This window comes from Branchiostoma lanceolatum, chromosome 2 (genome assembly GCF_035083965.1).
Source record: "Branchiostoma lanceolatum isolate klBraLanc5 chromosome 2, klBraLanc5.hap2, whole genome shotgun sequence".
NCBI lineage: Eukaryota > Metazoa > Chordata > Leptocardii > Amphioxiformes > Branchiostomatidae > Branchiostoma > Branchiostoma lanceolatum.
Window position 1 is genome coordinate 4,128,358 of NC_089723.1, and position 24,088 is coordinate 4,152,445.

General features: G+C 41.9%; 2 protein-coding genes across 2 annotated transcripts in view; one reads left to right on the top strand and one right to left on the bottom strand.

Moving 5' to 3' along the window:
* The window catches only part of LOC136426601 (uncharacterized), a 76,781-nt gene extending 57,220 nt beyond the window's left edge, over positions 1-19,561 (bottom strand). Inside the window, exon 1 of the mRNA XM_066415279.1 lies at positions 18,591-19,561. The gene's annotated coding sequence lies outside the window, so the exon portion shown is untranslated. The remainder of the gene's footprint in view (positions 1-18,590) is intronic.
* Positions 10,270-23,525, top strand: LOC136426603 (uncharacterized). The gene is made up of 2 exons (XM_066415282.1): positions 10,270-10,375; positions 22,480-23,525. The coding sequence occupies exon 2, from the start codon at positions 22,620-22,622 to the stop codon at positions 23,457-23,459; it is 840 nt and encodes a 279-aa protein (XP_066271379.1). The 5' UTR covers positions 10,270-10,375; positions 22,480-22,619; the 3' UTR covers positions 23,460-23,525.
* The last annotated feature ends 563 nt before the right edge of the window (positions 23,526-24,088 follow it).

The window sequence follows — 24,088 nt, forward strand, 5'->3', positions numbered from 1 at the left end:
TGCGAAGGCTTGTGATTCACAAGTACCAGTAGCTTTAAATGCACGCTGTAGTATACGGCGTTTTTCAAATCTCCAAGCAGATGCGGGGGGGGGGGGGGGAGACAGGTTTGGCTGAGACTCTTCAAACGCCGGACCTTCATTCAACGTCCTGTCCGAAAACGCCCCTAACTTAATCTAGGTGCTCATTCACCTGAGTGAAGTGAGGAAATTCGTGTATTTTCTGACTGAGGCTTTCCTGACTGGGCTTGGGACTGCCAGAAAAGCCAGGCATTACATAACGCCGTGTTTTGTTGAATAAAAAACATTAAAAGCTGCAGGAATTAAATGGACATAAAAGCACGTCCTAAAAGCGTTGAACCGCTCCCGAAAATCACAGCATCTGTTTGAATTACTTTGTAAGCAAACTGTCTTTCTCAGTTCAAAGTTGTCGTCCACGACAGCGACGTGCACAGTGCGCCTAAGCTGAAAAGCGCCACCTACCTTTTAGATGCAAAAGTGTCTACACAAGTTGTTCCTCCTTTCTCGTCATTCAGTCAAACCTGCCTAGGCGACCATCTCTTCAACGCGACCACCTGGCTATGGCGACCGCTTTTTCTCGATTCCAAGCACAAGCATCAAGCGGCCTGTCCAAGGCGACCACCCGTCCAACGCGACCGCGACCGGCACAAATTGGAACCGTAGAGAGCACAATCCCTGCCCATGGCGACCGCCTCATTTTCAAGCGTGTCGTTGTACTTTGCAGGTTCCTTCCGTCAATGGGAATTGGGATGACGGAAAAAGTTAAGCTGGCTAGAGCCCTGCTTCTTAATTTACAACAGATTGTAATCAGTTAACGGTGTTATGTCTTATGGCATATTAATCATCAGTTCAATGTATCAGACCCAATTCTATAGCTCAAAACCTCATCGTAAAACTCGCGACCGACCTCTGCTCTAAATGATCCTAAAGCTAAATCTTATTTCTTACTGGAACAGTGATTTCCCTCGCGTCGTTCCCAGAGTACTCATCACACTCCTGATCCAATCATCGCCGAGATACATTTTTCTACATGATTTGACATTTGATTTACCACACAAAAGTGGTTTTAAAGATCTGGGTCGATTATATGATTAATGTACAGGGGACTATGGAGATCAAATGATGTGTTGCCCCCAAATTATGAAAGTACATTTCGATCTCTTTCACTTCAGTCAAACAGGGTTTCTGCAAACTGTGCGGAGAAGTTTGTATACTTACATAATAAAGTTACAATCCTATGCATCGGTCGGAGAGAGAGAGAAAGAGAGACAGAGAGAGACAGAGAGAGGTATCGGGAGACAGAGAGAGACAGAGACAGAGAGAGAGAGACAGAGACAGACAGATAGACAAACAGACAGACAGACAGACAGATAGACAGACAGATAGGAACCACGAACAATAAGCCATGGAACGTGGTCTTCATTTACCAAAGTGGTTGCAACCTCTGAGGAAGTCAGACCTCTCTGGCTAGACTTCCTTCTTGCCAATACAAACAACAGAGGCGTATAGCATTCCATTAAAAAACGATGAATTGTGACTTTCCCTCCCCAAAACGACCTAGACGTTAGTTAGTATATCAAAATGTTACTTTTTCTGCGTAGGCGCGTACATTCTTGGTTATTGAATCCGTTCTCGGGTCTGTAACTCCCTTCGGTACCCTCCAGTCTCCGCGCCGGCAGAATTTGTCACCGGGAGCCAGAGCGGTCGGAAGTGATCAGACGCTAGAGGAGAACCATGGAGACACTGATTGAAATTTGGCGTGACGGCCCCCTAGATGTCGCCACCGGCTAACGGGAAAGGGGACTGGCCATTTCATTCAGGAGCGAAGCACTAGAAATATGTAAGTCTATTCGTTTCGTTTCAAGGCATCCTGATTTGAGATGAAGCATGATCGATGCAAGTCGTAGCTAGTCGATGTACAATGCGGCTTCGCTACGGCTCGCGTTTTGGGTAGTCTACATAATCATGAAAATATCTATCTATATTATACTACAGAATTTGAAAAGATACATGTCTTGTCCCAGTCTCACAGGTCACGAAATGTACAACATAAAGTGTAGCAGAAAAGTGGACTGTTCATTTCATTCAGCAGCAATGCACTAATATGTGTAGGCTGTAACAGTCAGTGGGGTCCCAGCGCCAGTAACTTTAAAGGAAACCCAAGCAATATTAGGGCCCGAAAATCGGATGTTGAGAGTCAATTTATCTAGTCATTTCTACCCATGGTTAATTCAAATAATACTATCGCAATGAATAAAAGCGTCCATAATGCAAAAATACGACGTTGTTGTGATGTGAAAACTCACTGAAAATCGTGGCCGGAGTTTTTGTAGGCTCACGAAACTAAGGGGGTCATCGCACGATTTTGCGCGGTTTTAAAATGCTAAAGTACGAATTTATTACGCAAATGTGCTAAACGATGTTAGTAAATGTCACTGCCATAAAAAGATTTCAGCATTTCTTTATTTCCATTTTTGGGCCCTAATATTGCTTTGGTTGCCTTTAAGAAAAGAGGGAGTCTGAGATAGTGTAAGGTTCAAGCGCCTCTAACTGACCAGTCTAACTGGTCCGGACCTTTTAGCCTAGCGGTTATGCCGTGCGGTCTGTGCGCTGGCGGGCCCGGTTTCGATGCCAGGAGACTGTGCTACTCGCCTCTTATGTTTCAAGGCTATATGATAAGGAAGACATCTATATTAGTATATAAACTACATCAGGTTTTCAAAAGATAGTGTCTTAGAAATTTACGTGTTTTTCATACATGTGTCAAGACGATGTAACAGTGGAGATCAACCTCGACTAACTGACCAGTCTAACTGGCCCGAACCTTTTAGCATAGTGGATAGCGCGTTGGATTTTCAAGCTTGCGGATCGGGATCGGCGCGGGTTCGAATTTGGGTTTTTACAGCGATTACCGCGAATCTTTATCATGAAGCTGCTGCCTCGTATCAAAGATGAAATGAAACGTCCCTCAACTCTAACCTCCCATTCATCCTGGTACTGCAATCGACGTGTTAGTAGTACTGTACTTCATTTGCCAGCCAGACCGGCTTGTTGCCCAGTCGGTGCTGTACATTACCTTCTGATTGGATCTCTGTGACTTACCGATATAACAGGAACTGCCGGAGTCTCAACACTGGGCAGCTACAGCATCAGAAGCATGTAAGTTTACACATCTTATGTCATGAAATGAGATAAGGCGACTCAGTTGCACTACAAAAGAACTTGCAATATCAATCATTTTATGTAACATGTTATGGTATAGCTATATACTGTACTATATAACGTTACCATACTCTAGATGTAGCGATGAATTGTCTGTTGCGTTTCGTAACGTTATAAGCAGACGTCCAAAAATGTTACAGAACTCGCGTATTTATTTCTATCTTTGATTTTCAAGCCATGTCTCCTATGGGCTATTTCTAAGAAATAACAATGGCAACGATTGTAGAAACACACCTGTCCGTGTATGTAGTTGTAAGATTGTACACAGGAAACTGTGGATTTTTTGTAGACAATCAGTGCAAGTTTGAGTCTTTGAGTAGAGCAGTTGATGGGTACTTTTTTCACAACCCTGTGTCGAATCTTTCAAAATGAAAGTTTTTGATAGCATCAAGAATTTTCCCTCTCAAAACCATCACTTCTGCACGGGACGTCCACAGCTCCCGCCATGTTGCGTGAAATTACCCCTGTAGGGCCGGCAGATGTACTAATCAGTACCAGGACTCTCATGTCGTACTGCTGCCCCGGCCTGGCCGCTACTGTACTCTGTTTCAGTCGTGTTGGTAACATTTCGCTCATCTGTCTTGGCCTCTCCAATGATTTTGAGTGCAGAGAGGGTTACCTTTCTACACCACTGCCATTCTTTCTTTTCAATGAACACCTATAAGAAACATCTACTATTTCAATCTCCAATATATCTAATGATATTGGTGATTCTTATAGATATGTTTAGCTGCATACTTTTTATCGTTATCTATATCATACACCTACATTTTATGAAATGTATTGCAGGATTCATTTTTTCCCATGACGAACGTACAACAGTCTTATTCATCTCAATAATATCAAAACCGTAGCCTGGGTGGCATTCTATTTCTACTGGGGCTCCTACATTCGCTATCCTAAAAAAAAAGGGTAGCGATAGAAATAGGATGCCACCCAGGTTACAAAACCGTTTTTGATCCAGAAATTTGGAAAATACTACTACCAACTCTCTCTTTAGTCCAACGCCGCTTTCATGCTAGGTCAGAAATATTATCAATTTTACCTCAAGGTAGAAAAGGGACTTGTAGAAATGTAAACCACATGACGGGGTTTCTGTTTAGTGCTCGAGGCTAGAGGAGGCGAGGGCAGGGGGTGAAGTGCCCTGTGTGACTCCTGCAGCGAGGCTAAGTGTTTCCATCCTCGAAAACAGACCTGTAACATGTCTTATGACCTGTTGTATCTGCTATCTACCTGGAGGGCGGGTTTTGTCATTGGTTATAAGTATTGATATCAAGTCCATATAAAAGTTGGATCTCGGGCATCATGTGGGCATGACCAGATTTGTCATCAATTTTCTTGGTCTAACATGGCCGCCCAACCAGGTTTTATGCATGACATCCTCTTCCTTTGCAGGCCACAAAGGCAATGCAAGATAAAAAGATAAACAAACAAGAATTAAACAAAGAAAAGCAAGGCCTGAAGTGAGATAAAATGAAGATAAAACAAGAATTGCAGGATCAGACGAAAGTCTTTTTCTTGTAGTCGAGAAGATAACGACAAAACAACTGTTTCTATTACGTTGATGAAGGTTAGACATCCAGGTAATAAGACACGCCAAAAAAAGTTACTCAAGCAACTGGATGAAATTTAAACATTTTAACCAGTTCAGTTGCTTGAGACAGCTATTTTTGGCGTAACTGTTTCTATTGTCTCTTCTTTAGTAGTGGTTCATTCCATATCCCGTTCACAGTGTAATATCCATTTGCTGCAACATGTTATGAAGTCCTAGAGGCTATCAACGCTATGGTGGTCAGCTTGTGTGGCTTAAAAAACAATATTGCATACTCCCGACTACTATGGAAACATGTGTTTCAGATGAACTTGAACCCGATAACTAATCCCGGTTGTAGTGACTCATTTCCCTGTGAAGACAAAACAACACATTTGGTGCACATTTCTCTAATTGTTCCAGGATGGTCAAAGTCAGCGTTACTCTAAGGCATTGTTAATCACCATCATTACAATTATTAGTATAATCACAGATAGTTAACAATTGTTCCCCGGCTGTGTGGTCGTTATTTTTAAATGTTCACTTCAAGTAATGAACAACGGAAAACATCTGGCGGCTTCATTTCTTTTCTTTCGGGGGGGGGGGGGAGATTAGGGAAGCAAATGAACAGACCATCTTTGAGACTATACAAATTCTTTTGTGGAAGCTAAATATACGGCACAAACAAACAAATACATACACCATCATGATAGCAATAACACCACGAAAGCACTAGTGTTAGCTTTGAGGTGCGTCACCTAGCGGTTGTTTCTGGTACTGCACTTTAACGCACTGTTGTACCACAACCCCATGTAGAACTGATGAAGTAAAAACAAACTATGGATCAGGAAAAACCTTTCCTGTCCTCCCAAGGTCACGACTAAGCCCCCCGGCCACCCACACCTCAGGCCGCACACCTGTTGATGTACGGACGTATACTGTATTACAGTAAATGCAGAAATGTTCGCGATGGTTTTATGTTCACGGTTTTCCCGGTGAACTCTATACCGCGAACTTAAAACCACATTGAACAACTGTTCCATTGTGTGATTGTAGCGCTACTATTGTTTCAAACGCAACCTCAAAACCACCGCAAACACACCATTTTCTCCCTGCCGCGAAATTAAATCCCCGCGAACATTTCTGCATTTACTGTATACTGACTTTTAAACTACGCGCGAGACTCCGATATATCCTGTGTCCTAACTCTTGACACTAACTCGACACGTGGTTTGTTGAAGTCTGAGATCTTTCGCGTAGATTTCCCTCATGAAGAGGTATTTCCTGTTAGTCTGGAGGGTAGACTAGATTTATGTTTAGCGGTGCTTGTGGTTGTAAATTCGAGCTTGTTCAACGCCGTGCTTGTAGTTGTGGATTTGAAACTCCCCGTCAGTCCACAGAATTTGCGGAAAATAGTCTTCTGCAGCTCCCTAAGCTCATTGTCCTGATTTTCCGATCCCATTCCTATTACTATTCGTTTAAACTGTCATTTCTTTGACCACCTGTTCAACAGACCTTAGAAAAACAGGTAAATGTGACAGTGTCTTTGCTCTCCTCCATGAAATCGTTACTCTCCAAGCAGAGGTTGGTGGGGAAGATTGTGACCTTTTAATTATATGCCCGCTCTCCCAAAAAAACGGGGCATATGATAGAAAGGTCACAATCTTACCCACAAACCTATGCTTGGAGAGTAAAAAAGGTGACATCTCAAAAAACACGGTACAAAACACAAATTTGTTTCAATTGTAGTCATGAAATATTTCTGTACGCATTTAATCCATAGACAGCTCAACAGGCGCCCCCTTTACTATGGTGTTGAATTTTGACATCTTAATCGCCCTCCCCCTTGATTACATGACATTTCGCCCACCCTCCTCCCACAACAACGAGTTACATGTATCTCTTCATCATCACATTTATCATATGTAAGATATACTTATCATGGCAGTTTTTACATCTTATCGTTCAATCAATTTCTGATTTACAACAACAAATACCGGGTTAGTATTTGTAACACTTGTCGGACTGATACACATCGGGGGTTGTAATGATTTCGCCCCCCTCCCACAACAACCACTATTCTCTTTATCATCCCATTTATCATATGTAAGATTATTTATCGTGGCGGTTTTTACATGTTATCGTCCAATCAAGATCTGATTTACAACAACAAATATCGGGTAAGTATTTGTAACACTTGTCTGTCTGATATCCAGTGGGAGTTGTTGAAACAAAAGACGTGAAAAATAAACGCTGACGACATGCTGCTTTAATCAGTCGGCAATGTGTATGTTTGCAGCAGCATCCACACGTAGGCCCTCAACTGTCGCCTATAGTTCCCCCGGTAGGCGAAATGGCGGAAATCTATAAAAAGTAATTGTTTTAGGCGACATTTATGATATAATACAGTAAAACAGATTCTATTACCGGAGCACAGCGGAAGACAGGAGTGCGGTGCATTGAGGACAGTCTTGCCACTAGAGATGAAATAGTACATGTATTCTAGCCTCTACCAGGCCCCGCGGATGGCTGGAGACCTGTGGAGCCTGGTAGAGGCTACATGTATTCTCCAAGCAGAAGTCGGAGGAGGAAATCGTTATCTTTTTGGCACCCGTTTCTTGACAGCTCAGTTTCCTTCATGGAGTCTATCGGCTTTAATACATGTAACGTCACAGCGTCCGTCAGAAAAAGGGCGCCACTTAGAAGAAATTAACTGTTTCCTCCTTAATTCATCCTCTGCTGCTTGCATAGTAATGAAATAGGGCATTTCGATTATAATGAAAACGTTTAGGGGAAAGTTCATGCTGATTTAATATCATCTATTCTTATACAAATATGACGGTTTGGTCAAGACCAAACTGTATACATAGATTCCTAAGATTCAGTTGTATTTGCTTTAGTTACGTTCAACGTCATATATTTTTCTTATCTTTGTGTATTGAAGTAGTCAAAGCATCGTAACTTCTCAGCCATCACTAATCAGGACCAAATTGTATACATAGCTTCATAAGATTCAGTTGTATTTGTTTTACTTACGTTCAACGTCATATTTCTTATCTTTGTAAGTTGAAGTAGTCAAAGCACCCTTAGTTTTCCCCCATCACTAACCCGCCAACCTTGACCGTGGTTATAACAACAGCCCACTGTTCCCACGCCGGACCACCCGGCTGTGATGTCCGCTAGGTCGATTTGAGAACATGGAAAAACACTCACAACGGTAGAGTGGAAGTTTCAGAATTGTTCGAACGTTGTAAGGCCATGTTGATTTGACTACATGGATGACATCCGCGCATGCATCAATTTTCACCCCCTCCCCCAAATCTCTCTCCGTGTCGCCTCTCCTCTCACTACTCAGATGAAAATGTATAAAGAATATGCAGAGTTTTTCACAAACATGGCATTCTCACTCGTGTGAATATGCTTATCGCCTTGAAAAATGGAGATTTTGGGGCGTGTGTGTTTTTAGATTATTGTCGTCAGCATAACTCAAGAACCTCTGGATGGATTACAATGATATTCAGTGGGTTGATGTTTGGAAGACGGAGATCAAGGTTGATTTTTGGCCCCCTGGTATGTGACCTTGGTACTGCAGCAGATGTTCTGGGTATTTTTTAAATCTTTTGACCTGGACTTGTATTTTTCTATATCCTGAGAAAAGGGCGTTTGGCTCTATCACAAATTATCGCAGAGGCGTTCTCGTGATTTTGTCATTAGTCACCAGCACCTTTTGTTATGGTAAACCAGATGAATCATTTTCCACACCCAGATTGTTTACTAGTACACACCAATGTGTGTGTGTTTGTCAACACGAAAGTGTGGCCAATTAGCGAGACGTGACAGAACTTGATACAATGTAGCGGTCTGGTATCGACAGGGGGCCAAACATGACCGACAAACGCGACGTGACCTTGACAAGCGGAAAACCAGATGACCAAACAAGAGGGGGAGGGGGGCGTACACGGGAGTGTTCTGACTAAACCGCGTAGCCTAGGGTTGATTGTGCATGGAAAACAGTTGATCGGCGAATGATCAAAAATAGATCTGTATGATGTCTGGATGTTATAAATGGAATATGATGGATGATGTTAAATTGACTAAACAAGAGGGGGAGGGGGGGCACAAGGGACCAGAGTGTTCTCACAATACGGGTACGGCTGAATGTAACGCTTCCTGTATTAAAAAAACAGCTCATCGGTGAGCGACTAAAATAGGATCTCCATGATTTGGATTTGATTGTTGGAATATGATGCTTTATGAAAAGGTATGGCTCAAAAGACAACAAAACACACGAAATGTGTGTGAATATACCTGTACAGCTGATCAGTGAGTAATCAAATTGCAATTGGTTTTGTATGACCCTTGATTTTACAATTAGAATATGATGTACGATGTCAACGTATGGTAATTTAAAGACAACAAAACACGCAAAACGTGTGTGAATATACCTGGAAAATAGTTGATGAGTGAGTGGTCAAAATTGGATTTTGTGACCCTTTATTTTTACAATTGAAATATGAGGTCTAAGGAAAAAGGCAACATAACATACACAAAAGTCATGAAATCTATGTATGTCGTTGAGTGATCTTTCAAATGTTTGGTCGCCCAGTGGTCGCATCCTCTAGTGGAAGAGTAAGTGTAATTTTCAAAACATCGCGGATTGAAAAGGAAAGGTGTCTTGACGTAATGAGCGAGTGGACCTCTACTCTCTTGTGTCCACTTCATACCCAGCAGTTACCACCGGTCCTTTCAAGTCACTAACGAAGCATGCGGGTTTCGTAAGACATTTGAAAAATGTAGACTAATTATTTTAGATTAAAAAGCTAGACTTAAATGACAATTACGCGTTTTAATTAAACCAGCCTGGACGAGTTACAAATGACAATCAAAGGCATAGTTAGATTAGTGAATCATGATAACATTTACATGTACATGTGTATGCCCTATCGGGCTAAGTACAGGTATACACATATACATGGCATACATAGGAAAATATATCAAAGAATATCTAGACATTAGAAATGCCTCCAATGATTGTAAAAGACCATTCTTATCCCATACTACACACTCTTGTATTATGTAGATTAGTCTTATGGAACTGTAGATATTTTCTATCAGTAGATGCCATACTTTGTACCTTGTATAATTGTTGTACCATAAAGTTATCAATCATAAAGGTTGTAATAATGTACATATAGGAAATAAACATCAAATACTAATCTAAAACATGGGTTCTAAGACTACTGTGATTAATATAGAAGAGTCTGCGTGTTGAGACCCACAGAATAAGGATACAGTATTTCTTTCGCATGACTCCTATGTTGAAAGGTCTTGGCCTTTGCCAATCACGTGGCCTCCCTCCTTCCCGCCAGCCCTATAACAGACGTTGGGAGCAAATACCATCTGGTAGAGGGGCGAGGAAAAATCCATCTGGACAGCTAGCACTTCGGTAGGTCCATGGGATAGGGCGGCCGTACGGATGATCTGTTCCTACATATAGTACTTTTACTCGGCCTCTGAACAGGCCAGGCGACACCCGTGTCAACGTAATCTTTTGAGCTGTCTTGCTTTGGATTACAACAGACGGACAAATCACTCCTGTAAACTGTGAGTATTGTTACGCCAAAAATTGTAGTTACTCTAGCAACTGGATAAGATTTTGAAACAGTCAGACGTTTCAGACAGCATCCGCTATCTTTCGTCAGTGACTAAGGAAAGATCTGGCAGAACCAGGGTTTTATACCAAAATGTTGTATTCTTTTAGCCTGGGTGCCATTCTCCGTAGTATTAAACCGCTGGCTCAATATCTTTTCGCTTGGTTAGTTAGAGAAACGACTGAGACAGTGGTTTCTACGAAGAATGGCCCCCAGGCTAGTATTCTTTTTATATAGACGTCTGAATTGTCCTGACGACAATTTGATGGTAATGATGATAACGTTTGATAGGTGCGTAACGATAAAATTTTATCCGATTTTGTTCCCACTTTTCATCAGTTAGAGCAGAGGGGCATACCTTAATGATTGATCGCAAATGTTTGTTTCACGTCAGTTAAAAGCTTTTTGTAATCAATTTTCATGGTCATGGTAACGATCATGAATCCTGATAGGTCTTACTCTATCTATGATTGAACATACATCAACTAATGAAACAAAGGTGAATGAACTTGAACATAGTAGAGCAAGGGTTTTACCAATATGCCATCGTTAGAGAAAATTGAGTCTATGTAAAGACGGTGAAACATGTTAGTTTCGTCTGGTCAAAGTTGACCCAGGGGTTATTTCTTTGAGTCATGTCGACCGCTTCTGTGTAACATCGCACCGCTCCACCCCGTATTACTTTGCTTGTTTGCAAGCTAAAGAATTTCCATATAGCCTCCTAAATTGATTGACGGTTGGTGTAGCATCTAACTAGTCTCTACCAGACTAACTACGCCGGCTATAGGGAGAATATTTGCCAGGGTTTCATTTGCAGGCTCCAGAATTGCAGATTGGACCCTCTCTCCGGAGCTCCGGAGCCGACTTCCTTAGCATACTGCAATTCACTCTATTTGGCCAATTTCTACTATTTTCCCAGCCATCCGCGGGGCCTGGTAGAGGCTAGCATCTAACTACCTTTGTCTTCTTCTGTCTTTCCTCTAAGAGACGGTAAAATGTCGTGAGGTAAACAAACAGCGTCCATTGTTTGTTGAACAACAGGAAAACATGTTGATGTGGTAAACAACACGTGTCAGCTGAGATGGCTTTCGTCTCGACCAAAGGAAATGTCTGTTTCAGACAAATTTCAGACATACTTCAATAATTAAGACGAAACAGGGAATTCAGACGTTTGAAGATCTAAAGGAAGATTTGTGTGTGTGAAAACCACTTTGTAACCGCTTCAAAACACACAGCAAGGCGGTCAAGCCCCCCTCTCACTGGATACGCGGCACGCTGGCGGCGTCGCTGCGGCCGATCGAATTGCAAAGCACTCAGCGAATTTCATCGACAACAAACGAATCTTTTTAAGCTTTGTGTGTTTTGTTGTCTTTTTGGTCATACTTGTATGTTTTGAGTGATATTCCCAATATAAAATTCAAGGGTAACACAAATCCAGTTTAGGACGCAGCGACGCCGCCAGCGTGCCAATGTGTCAATGTGATATCCACGATCGCAAGAAGATCCATTCATGATTTGTATCCGTCAGTCCCGTAACTGTCACAGACACGCACGCCTACACACGTTTTTGAAGAAGATACTTGGAGGTAAAATCTTTACGCTTTCTATGGCTAATGTAAGCTTTCTCAGTTTCTGTTACTACAAATAGACAGCTAGGAAAACGAAGTGAGTTTGCCCTTAAACATGTGCTTGGAGACCAGTGTCGGTGTACGCTTTGAACATTTTGGGACGGTTTGATAGAACTGTCTTCCGTAAAACTCGGACTGGCAGAAGATTCGGGTGGATCCGAACACCTGCAGTTGACCCTTCGCTCCGAATTATCGTCATAGATGAACGGTTGTCGCTTCCCTGGGCGGCTGAATATTATCTCATGGATAACAGGTCTGTTGGCATAGCAGGGCACAGGATACCTCATGGTTCTAAAGGTCACCAGGGGTCATACCACATATGACCAACACTTCGGTAAAACAACGAGTGAACGTTTGACCACTAGATCTAGAAACGTTCATTCTAGTGGCCACCTCCCAAGACAGCTGGGTATCTTCTTAGATAGAACAGGAACGCATAGCGGGGTTTAGAAGACCTCATGGTTGTGGGGTCAACTGGGGTCATACCACAAATGACCAGCACTTCGGTAAAACAACAAGTGAAAGTTTTGACCACTAGAGTAGAAACGTCCACATTTAGTGGTTGCCTCCCAAGACAGCCGGGTATCTTCTTGATCAGAACAGGCCAGGGCTGTTCACATAGCAGGGTATAGGGGACCTTATGACTGTGGGGTCATCCGGGGTCATGCCACAGATCATCTACACTTTGGTAAAACAACAAGAGAAACTTTTTATCTACATTATCCTGTGTCTACAAAACTGGTCCCCCATATGTTCGATTTTAAGGTGAACAAAATAGGGGAAACACTGATTCTTGATTTATAATGTAACGTTTGTTATAATAACCTGTCTAAAGTTTAGCCAATGCACTGTGCATTTGTATTTGGCTATTGTCAAATCAGTCAATGATCAATGTTAAGGTTTTGTAATAAATTGTAAAACCATGCTAAATGACAAGCGGCAAATGCATAAAAAATGCACATAAATGTTGTGGAAAAACATGAACTTTGATAAGAATTTCATAGAAAACATAAGGACGCAAAATGTGTTTGATTATGCATTCATTAAGTGCATGGATTTACTAGATGGCAATCGCACTACAATATCGCTGCCACCTCAATTATTAGCTTTGTGTGACCATTGATTTTATAATTGGAACATCATGCCAAATTTATGAAATATGACTGTAATACAGACAACAAAACACATAAAGCAGCAAAATATTACTTTTCTGATGATTTTTATCAATGCAATTCGCTCAGCGCTCTGTCAAAGTTTTAGTTTTTACCGAGGTCTCTGCCCTAGTGGAAAGGGGTATGAGTGTTTCAATGAACACCTGCACAGAAGTGCGTGTTTTTCCTCACTGATAATGTTTGACATTGAGGAAACCGGGAGCCCTGATTTCTACTGGGAAGCCATATTTCCTACCTTAGTCACGCCGACCGGAAAATCCGCGGCACATGGTCACGTCTGGCTGGGATCAAAGCCGAGAGATATCAAGCCTCGTTAGCGAGATTAGATGTGTAACTAACCGGGAAGGAGAGGTGATGATAGGGGTAAATATGGCTGGGAGTCGCGACACGTACACGTTTTGATTATACCCCAATTCCACTAGACGACGACCTCGCTGCGACCGGTCTGCAACCTATAATTTGACAGATCCCTTAACGAATTTCATAGATATAATGAGTTTATATATACGCTTTGTGTGTTTTGTTGTCTTTTCAGTCATACTTTTACATTTTGTATGAAACCAAGAGTTGCACAAATCCATTTTAGATCGCAGCGACGTCGCAGCGTGATCGATGTCTAGTGGTCTAGTCTGGTCGGAATGAAAGCCGAGAGATATCAAGGCTCGTTAGCTAGATTAGATGTGTAACCAGCCGGGAAGGAGAGGTGATGATAGGGGTAAATATGGCTGGGAGTCGCGACACATACACGTTTTGATCAGTCAAATTTTAGGTCGTGGCACATGGAGGTATAATACCTCCTTTTCACTAGGGCGGCGACCTTGCTGAATTTCTTGGATAAAAAAAACGAACATGTTTACGTTTTGTGTCTTTTCAGTCATACTCATTTACATTTTGCATGATATTCCAATGATAAAATCAAGGGTTGCACAAATCCAATTTAGATCGCAGGGAGGTCGCAGTGTGATCACCGTCTAGTGGTCTAGCCTGGCCGGGATCAAACCTGAAATATATCAAGCCTCGTTAGCGAGATTAGATGTGTAATTAGACGAGAAGGAGAGGTGATGATAGGGGTAAATATGATTGGGAGTCGCGACACATACACGTTTTGATTTAGGAAGGTTTGCATTGATTGCAGTCATCATTAGGGCCAATTTTGGAAGATGCGAGGGTGCCTTAATGTGGTTGTGTCTGTGAGGCGATCAGTCAAGTCAAGTCAAGTCAAGTTTATTGCACAACAATTGCATCAGGTACAATGTACGGCAAATAACATGGAATATCAACAACTACAGACTATCTATACTAGTGCACTAACCTAACATCATTACTCGATACACAAGATAATGGCGTGATATATTTCACGTTATGGCACGGCTTCTCTTTTGCATAGCATTATATATGAATTGGCCTAGGTAGACAGATACAGAGTCAGGACATGACAGAAGTACATTAAATATTTCTCTACTTGTTCCAGGTAGTGTTATTTCCTTCTTACATGTAATCATCAGTCTTTTCCTTTCTTCATTATAAGATGGACATATCATAAGGAAATGGTATTCATCTTCAATATTTTCTTTGCAGGTGGGACACATTCTCTTTTCGGCTGGTATATTTTTGTGACGACCCTTTTCAATTTCTAAGCAATGCGCACCAATTCTCAGCCTTGTTATGCTATTTGTAAAGGATTTGTTTTGAACTGTCAAAAGATAATTCTCCAGAGCGAAGGTTGTCTTAATTTTCGAATATGTTCCAAGTTTACTAAAACTCCCAATCTTTTGTCTCCAGTTGGAAAGAAATGTGTCCTTCAGACGTTCCTTGAACATGTTACCAAAATAGTTGGCGTTGACATTAGGGTTTAGCCAAATATTTTGGAAACCGTGTCTTGACAGTATATCTTGTACATGGGTACTCCAATCGTGTTCTTGTATAACAGCAGTGTCGTATGCTTTTTTAACAATTCTTTCGTTAGACATATTATGTAATCTTAGCCAATATTTAATCAGTCGTGTTTGAGTATCTATATAAAGCGGAAACATACCTAACTCTCCTATTACAGCAGCATTAACAGAACTTCTAGGAACACGAAGCAATATCTTACAGTAGTTAATCAATACATGTTCTAAATCGGGAATCTCATAAGAAACAGCAGGTTGTTCTAATACTACATTTTGATTTCTCAATACGTTTGATTGATATACAACATTCAGCTTATCAGTATATTTCCTAAATCGAACAAGAACAGGACGGATAGTTGATATATCAGTTTTCTTTCCAACACGGGTAGCCCTTAGTATGCTAGTATTTACATCTGTTCCCAGTATCGGGGAAAGGATGTTATATATTTGTTCTCTAATATTTTCATTCGGATATTCCTTTATTCCTTTGAAGATGAGCTCTTTTCCTTTAGCGTTTGTTCCCAGTATTTCCCCGCAATAGAGCAAAATCGGCTTGACGAGACTATTGAATAAATCTAGAGCGAGAGAAATTGACGGATTATGATTTGATGCCAGCAATGATTTAAGTTTAAAAGAGGCCCGCAGTGCTTTAACTCTAAGTTGTCTATTGGCACGATGGAATGATCCTGATGGTGTGATGTCTACTCCTAAGTATGTGTAACAGTTTGAGAAGTTTATAGTTTGTCCTTGTGATTGAAAGGGAGAGCGTTTATTGTTACTAGCTCGCCCAGTTTTGGAAAATATCATTACTTTGGTTTTTCCTCTATTAATAGATAGTTTCCAAGTGGAACAAAATGTATCTAGTCTTTCTAGACATTGTTTCAGACCTGCTTCTGATTGTGAAACGAGCACAAGGTCATCTGCCCAGAGGAGACTACTTATGGGAGTATCTTTTAAGGTTATAGGGTCGCATAATGGTGATGTTAATGTAGCTGGAAGGTCATTTACAAATAGATTAAAAAGGAGTGGGCTCAAATTGCAACCTTGACGTACACCACAAGATGATTTGAAGTAATCTGAGAGACCATGGGATGTCTTCACACAATATTCTATATTACTGTACATTGATTGTAGAATTTTGAAGAAATTTCCACCGATACCTGAGGATAAGACTTTGTAGAATAAACCATTTCTCCACACAGAATCAAAGGCTTTTCTGAAGTCCACAAAACATGTGTATAATTTTCCTCCGGGTACAGATAGCTGTTTATCTATAAGAGTTTTCAGCACAAAGATGTTATCACTAGTCCGGAAGTCCTTTCGAAATCCAGACTGAAAGGGGGACAAAATATTGTTGTTTTCTAGAAGTCGCTGTAGACGGTTGCTCAGTATAAGTGTGAATAATTTGCCTACACAGCTAGAAATGGCAATTCCTCTATAGTTTGACGGGTTCGATACATTGCCACTCTTATGTATTGGTGCGAGAATGCTCTGGCTCCATTGTTGTGGGAAATTTCCAGAGTTAAGAACTATATTAAAGAGTTTTCGCAATGGTTGTATAAGTTGTGTATTGCTATATTTCAACATTTCATTTAAGACAGAATCTGTTCCACATGCTTTGCTACATTTCAATTTACCCAGCCCCTTTATAATTTCCTCTGCTGAAATGTCGGAGTCCAGAGGTTTTTCTGTTAGTTTCTCTAGATTGTGGATAATGTTGTCTGTAATATTGTCTGTGGGTTTGTTATTTACAGAATGTGTATCATTGTTTTTGTTTGTCGTCTTTAAAAGTTCAGGATTCACCTGGGAAACATGTTGATGAAAATCTTTATCAGATTCGTTACTTTCAACGAGGTCATTTACATTTTTGAAGTGAGTTCTCCACTCTTCGGGGCTAATGTTATGGTCCATGTCCTGTTTATCACTTTCATCCTGCTTTTGTAGCTTCAACTCCCTCCAGAACTTTTGTGGATTTTCTTTACTGAGCTTGCTTAGCTTGTGCCATTTCCTTTCGTTGAAAAGTCGCTTTTCTGTTTTGATTTTCTTCTTGTAAAATTTTAGATTGCAGAAATACGCTTGGCGAATATCGAGTCTCCATGGACATTTTGAGAACTGAGAAGCTAAGTTATTGATTTTGCGTTTTAGAGAGGCGCATGATGGGGTGTACCATGGTTTCCATATCTTTTTCTTTTTTCTTTTGTTCCTGAAGGTGACTTTTCGCAGGGATTTGTCGGCCACATGTGTGATAATGCCGGTAATTTCTTTTACTGCACTGTCCGCGCTGCAGAATGATTTATCCATAAACTTTTTTATGTCATTTAATGTTGATGGATTATGGAGCGCTTCTGAGAATTTTGCTTTTGAGTCATCATCCCAGACGTACTTGGTCGGCAGAGGATGTGTTGGGATATGAACTTGTTTGATGTACGGGGAATAATTTGTTGAGATTGAACAAGTAAGCAAACAATGGTCTGAAAACACAGATAGATCATTCACTTTCAAATATTGGACTTTGGGGAGAATTTCCGAACTAACAATGAAGTAATCAACCACGCTAGAACCATTGTACTTGTGGCAGGTAAATTTACCGGATAGGTCTCCTGGAACTCGGCCATTTAGGATAATCATGTTGGCTGCTGAACAAAGTTCAATTAGGTTATTTCCATATCTATTCATCCCTTTGTCAAAGCTCGACCTGTGAGGCATGTCTTCTTTCATATCTACGAAATCGTGGTTCAGACAATCGTCTTGAATTACTGTCTCCTGCAGGGACGCTGTTCTGGCATTTAAATCACCAAGCAGTAATATATTTCCCTGATTGGAGAAATTACATATGTCTTCTTGTAGGATATCAAAGAGGGAATTATTTTTCGTTTCTGGGGACGATGAATTTTCCGGTGGGAAATACACACATCCGACAAACAGATCCTGCTCTAGGCCAAAGAATGCCCTGTCTAACTTACACCAGAGAAAATCTGGATGTCTTGATGGAAGTTTTGTAAGGCCTTTCATAAATTTGTTTCTAAACATTATAACTACCCCGCCTGAATTCCTTTTGGCGGTCTTTTTTCGGTCTCTATCACTTCTAAAATAATTAAAGGATTCTATTCTACATTTTTCGCCTGGCTTAAGCCAAGTCTCTTGAAGGCAAACAAAATCATGTTCTTCTAAGCTAGACACAAACTCTTCATCGTGACATTTTCTGCGAAGGCCACCTTGAACGTTCCAAGAGCAGAACTTTAGCGCTACGTTTGGAATTGACATTCTCTGATCAAGACCGGTGAGTGGGGGAAATCAGAGGTATCACAATATTAAGAGCTTTGCTACATGTGCGCAGAGTAAGACCATACAAGTTAACATATAAGTACAAATAAAAGAGCTATATCACAAGTAGGCTTTCCTTACATGGTAATGTACATTTACATACTAAACAAGGCTAAATCATTAGATTGAATAATAAAACTGAACTTTGTCACCTGAGTGAATACTTGAGTAATACTGTTCGATATGCATCCGACGTTAGTCACCATTTCAATGTTTCAGGAAGTCCTTTAACATGTCCATCAGCGTCTCCACAGTTTGACGTTTGTCTCGTGCCCCGTCCCGCGCCGGCCTTGTCTGGTGGCTCCACTGCGGGGGTGGTGGGTTTGCTGGGCTCCATGGGAACGGTGGTGGGTCTGCTGGGCTCCACGGGAACGGTGGTGGGTGTGCTGGGCTCCACGGGAACGGTGGTGGGTGTGCTGAGCTCCATGTGAACGGTGGTGGCGGGGTCCTCTGGGACTGCATAGGTCCTGGCGGGGGACGTTGGTCCGGCTGCATGTGTTTCCTTTGTGGTTCTTGCCAGGTACGCGGCGGCTGGCGTTGTGCAACGTACTGTGCTGCTTGGTTCCTGCCCTGGTGTTGATGCCGTAGTGTGCGCTTTACATCCGCAACCATCAAGCTAACGCCTGTGTCAGGTTTGATGTGAATTCCGTCCGGTTTGTAAAGCGACCGATCTTCCGACAGGAGCCTGTGCCTAATGTATGTCAGCTTGTTGTCGTCCAAACATGACCTTTCAATGGCATCATTGTATGATGCTATGTTCATATTGAGTTTGGAGTTCATGTGCATTCCTCTCGGTAAGACTTGTGATAATGCGATGTTTGCGTTTGGAAAAGACTTTCTTGTCGATTCGATCACCTTTCTTGTTTGATTCACACATATGTCCACGCTGTTGGGTCGAGTTTTTGTATTATCCAGATCGTTGGATCCTACGTGGATGATAACAAGTTCGGTAGTGGTGTCTTGGCATGTGTTGATCATTTCAGCAGCTCTTGGTAGTGTTGTACATTTGACGATACTTGCCACTTTGTGTTTGTACATTACCTTGGGATTAACGTCATTCCATAGCGAGTCTGCAAAGACTCTGACCTGTACTGTTTTACCTTGATCGGTGACGGCGGCGCTTGAGGCTGGTATGCTTCCGTCAGACTGGGTAGGTGGGGAAGGACGGGCCGATGTCCGGGGGTCGGGTGCTGCTGGTTTGACTTGTATATTTGTGAAGGAAAATAACGATCATTGAGGTGCAACGGCAGAGGTACTATGCTGTTATTTTGTAGAGAAGAAAACATGAAGACTAAAAGAACACGCGACGCTTAACATTCGTTGAACAATTCATTTTGTCTTGCTTTGGGGAAATTTATATGAACGTACTATTAATGCCCAACACGACGTCCTTGTGTGTTTACACCTGCACCTTTCTTGGTACCATCGCGTGACTGAATATTCTTATCTTATTGTGAATTTCAGTCAACACCATTTCATGAAGCTAGAATTTATACCAACTGTGCAGTGTCTGTCAGTTGTGCAAGGCAAACTTGAATGACATGGTCTAAATAGGTATTAACAAGGAACGGTTTGCTTTTGCAGAAACTGTGGTAATGATATACAAGGGGAGTAATTTTCCATTTTTTTCAACACACGTGCGCGTATGCAGGCTCTAATATGGGGGGGTGTCAGATCTTCAGAACATATTCTACATAGACAAATGTCGGGAATACAAATTGAAAGCACGAACTTTTCTAATTTAAACATTTCAACTGTGACATTATGCAGGTCCTTTTCAAGCTCTAAAGGTGATGACAAAGACTGCTACAAATTGGTCTCGAATTTCTGAGCAATTCGGTAGCGAAGGCATCATGTTAACCTGGACAAAAATTTTTTTCAACGTTTCATGTGCTATGTCGTTTTTTAAATCATACCGTTTTAAATCCCGCATCATATTTTAAGTATAAAATCAAGGGTTAAGTACATACATGTAGATGATAAAATGAGACTGCTAAAGTTATGTTATGAGTGTGCTCTGAGTAAGTCGGTATCAAATTGATCATGTTCTTGTACGTACGCTTTTGTTACCTTCGCCGAGCAGGTTATGTTTTGCACAGCGTTCGTGTGTGTCCGTGTGTGTCCGTCCGTCTGTGAACACGTTAACTCAAGAATGCCTGGATGGATTGTCTTCATACTTGGTATGTGGGTAGATCTTCTTGAGACATCGAGATCATTAGAGTTTAGGGCCCCTAGTGACTTTCTACGGTACTGCAGCGGAACTCCCCGATTTGATTCTAGTGTTAATTCTGAGCATGGGGAAGAGAGTAGGTCGTGTTGTTTTGGGCCCCCTAGCGGCTTATTTGGAACCGCAGGAGCCGAATTTGTTTCAAACTTTGAAAGAGAATAACTCATGTTAACGAGACTGCAACAGACTGGATTCAAAAGTCCAATAGAAAACGGTTAGTCGGTGCACGTAGCACATGAGCGCTATCGGTCGTACTCCCCCATAAACATCTAATTCTATTTGACAAACCATTACGTGGGTGTAAGTGGGCATCTCTCTCCCCGCTAACATCCTGTCAAATTGGTTATAGGGGAAGGATATCGCGGTTAACGCTAGCGGCAGCGGCTCCCCGCCGACAGGTCAATAAATGGAGACCAAACTTCGTCGGTAAACTGTTAAGTTCCCACTGGCACCGAGAACTTCTAGGTTTACTAGAGGACAAGCCTGTCAAGTTAGCCTCTTCCAGACTCCACAGGTCGCTAGAAAAATAGTAGAAATTGGCCTAATAGACGGATAACATGCCAGAGGAGTTGGTCCACCAAAGAAGTTACAATTTGCGACCTCTAGCATGTTATCCGTCTATTTAGCCATTTTTTTTCCAGCGCCCTGTGGAGCCTGGTAGAGGCTATGCCAATTAGCTTCCACCAGGCCTTCCAACAGGGGTATGGATCGTAGAATTCGGTACTCTCCAATGATGGAGTCCAATCAGAGGAATGGGTCTGCCTGGTTTTTGACGTGTTTTTATGCGTTTTTTTATGCGTCGGGCTTTCTATTCTGTCACCGACATGAAGAAAACGAGGCAAAATATAAAGCCCGACAAAAAGGCCTTTAACACGTCAAAAAACAGCCAGACCCATTCCTCTGCTTGGAGAGTACCGAATTCTACGATCCAGAAAAAGGGGAATAAAGGGGAAATCCCAAATACGGGAATAATTGGACAGGAGAGTCAGTGCACGGGAAGTTTAACTCCAGCGAATGAAACCCTATGGTGGCCAACTCCCCTGGCAAATATTCTCCCTACATCCAGCATAGTTAGTCTGGTAGAGACTACCTGTCAACTCCGACTTGTGAGGAGGCCGGCTTGTTTTTCCGTTAGGTCGCGACTCGTGGCGAAATAGTCGGCATTCCTGACGCCGTGTCAGAAACAGGGCCGGTGTTTTCTTATTACCCTGTCAATTTGACGAGTCAAAGAGACGAAGTAGGTGGCTCAACAACCGTTAACGAATTTGAAAATGTCTGTGTGTCTAGAATTTATCATAAAGTTTGCACAATTCGCAAGTCCGAGCGTCAAAGCTAGAATGCGATTTTTTTCATTGAAATATTCAAAGACGTTTCTATTATTATTCAACAGATAGGAATCGATATTGAAAAAAGGCCTTTTTGTGAAATTTGACAATGTCTGTGTGTCTATAATTTATCATAAAGTTTGCACAGTCCGCAGTCCGAGCGTCAAAGCTAAAATGCGAAAGTTTTTTTATTGAAATATTCAAAAGAATTTCTTTATGATTCAACAGATTGTAATCGATATTGCAAAAAAGCCTTTTCCTGATATAGGCCAACTGCTAAGTAGTTATTTTAATGACTGTACATAACGAATCGAAATGTGCAGGCCCTTTGGCAAATTCAGCAATATTTGCGTCTAGGCCAAGGCCATGTCAAATGTACGGATGTGCCTTCAAGAAAACATGTCGAGAAATGTGTGTTTTATGCATCTGTACTTTTCTTGATATTCATACCAGAAGTAACCGAATTTTCCTTTTTAATGTTTTCAACAGGAAGCTCGTGAGATGTATATGCCCAGCTGAACAGTGTTGGAACGGATTTACCAGCAGAGATGTGAAACTTTCCTGAAGGAGCAAAGTCTTACAGACAAAATACATTATCGAGAAAATTGTTCCAAGAGTTGGGAAACACTATGGTGACAATGGCGACCACATTCTCGCGACTTCTCGCGATGTTTACCGTGACGACAGCTCTGAACTACGTCATCCTCTGTGCCGGTTCGCAACTTTGCCCGGATTGCGCCGCTGAACAGCCATCAAGTCCCAACGTCTCTGAACAGGAGACAATTCTCACGGACTTTTGGACGCGAGTCAAGACCGCTGTGAAGACCACAGAGCGAGAACTCAAGCAGCCGAGAGACGCCTCGCCACCCAACCGGGGTTACTGGGTCAGGCTGGGCGAACATAACCTGCATAGCTTCGAGGACGAACTCTCCTTGATGTTTGCTTCGCACATTCTCTCCAATCTCTTCCATAACAGGAGGGCAAACGAACGGAGGGGTGATGTGGACATTCCTCAAGAGATGCAGGACACGGTTGCAAACTTAACGGAGAGAGTTTACAACCTAGAGGCCGACCTGCAGCAGGCCATAGCCTCAAATCACTACCTGAACTCGCAGGTCAGAGACCTCACGCGCGAGATCTCGCGGAACGAGGCGAAGTCTCACGAGAAGAAGCTGAGGCCGAAGTACCAGCGCCAAATCAAGCGACTGTCGAAGACCATTTCCGAGCTAGGGCAAGGTCTGGAGAGGGAAAGACACAGGTCACAGCTTCTAGAAGACGAGCTAGCGCTGTTTGAGAAAAGACAACAGGACACTGAGAATAAAATGATCGAACTGTATCGGCTTGTGGGTTATACCACTCCGCAAACCCCAGAAGAAGAGGAGACCTCGACGCCGCCCACTGAAGAGCCAAACGACTATGACTATGACTTGGTCACAGGCAAGAAGCACAGACCTGTGGGATATCGCTAGATTGGAACTTTAACTATAAGGCCGTTCACGATTCCGAGTGCGCATTCGCAAGGTCAAAGGTGAAGCTCTCTTGTAAGCAATTCTCGTCTCAACCTTCGTCTCGATTTGCCTAACAATGTCCAGACGTGTTTTGTTGATGTCTCGGAGGCCTTCACCTTTGACATATTACCCACAATACATGTCACTGCGCATGCGTTCTCGGAATTGTGAACAACCTTATCAATGGTAGACTTTAGTTGACAAGATGATTATCATTGATTATCGTCTGTGACTAAAATGTATATAGCTAAGTTTGTTTCCAGCAAAGATACAGCATGAAAACATGTACAGAAGTTTCCAATGGAGGAACTGAAGAAGAGTGATACTCACATATAGAAAAGTACAAGCTTTGCACTTTCCGTATTCAATACTATGCATGTATCTGTAAGTTGGAAACAACACTATTTAGAAAGTCAAGGAACACGAAACACACATGAGAGTAGATTCTCTGAACATCTAAATAACTCAAGCCCTTTTTGTAAACAGATTGTAACGTTATCTACGTAATTCTTGGTAATAAGTTCACACATAAATTGTATTTAACAATATGATCTGCATTGATACATTTGTAGCTACATGAAACGCATATA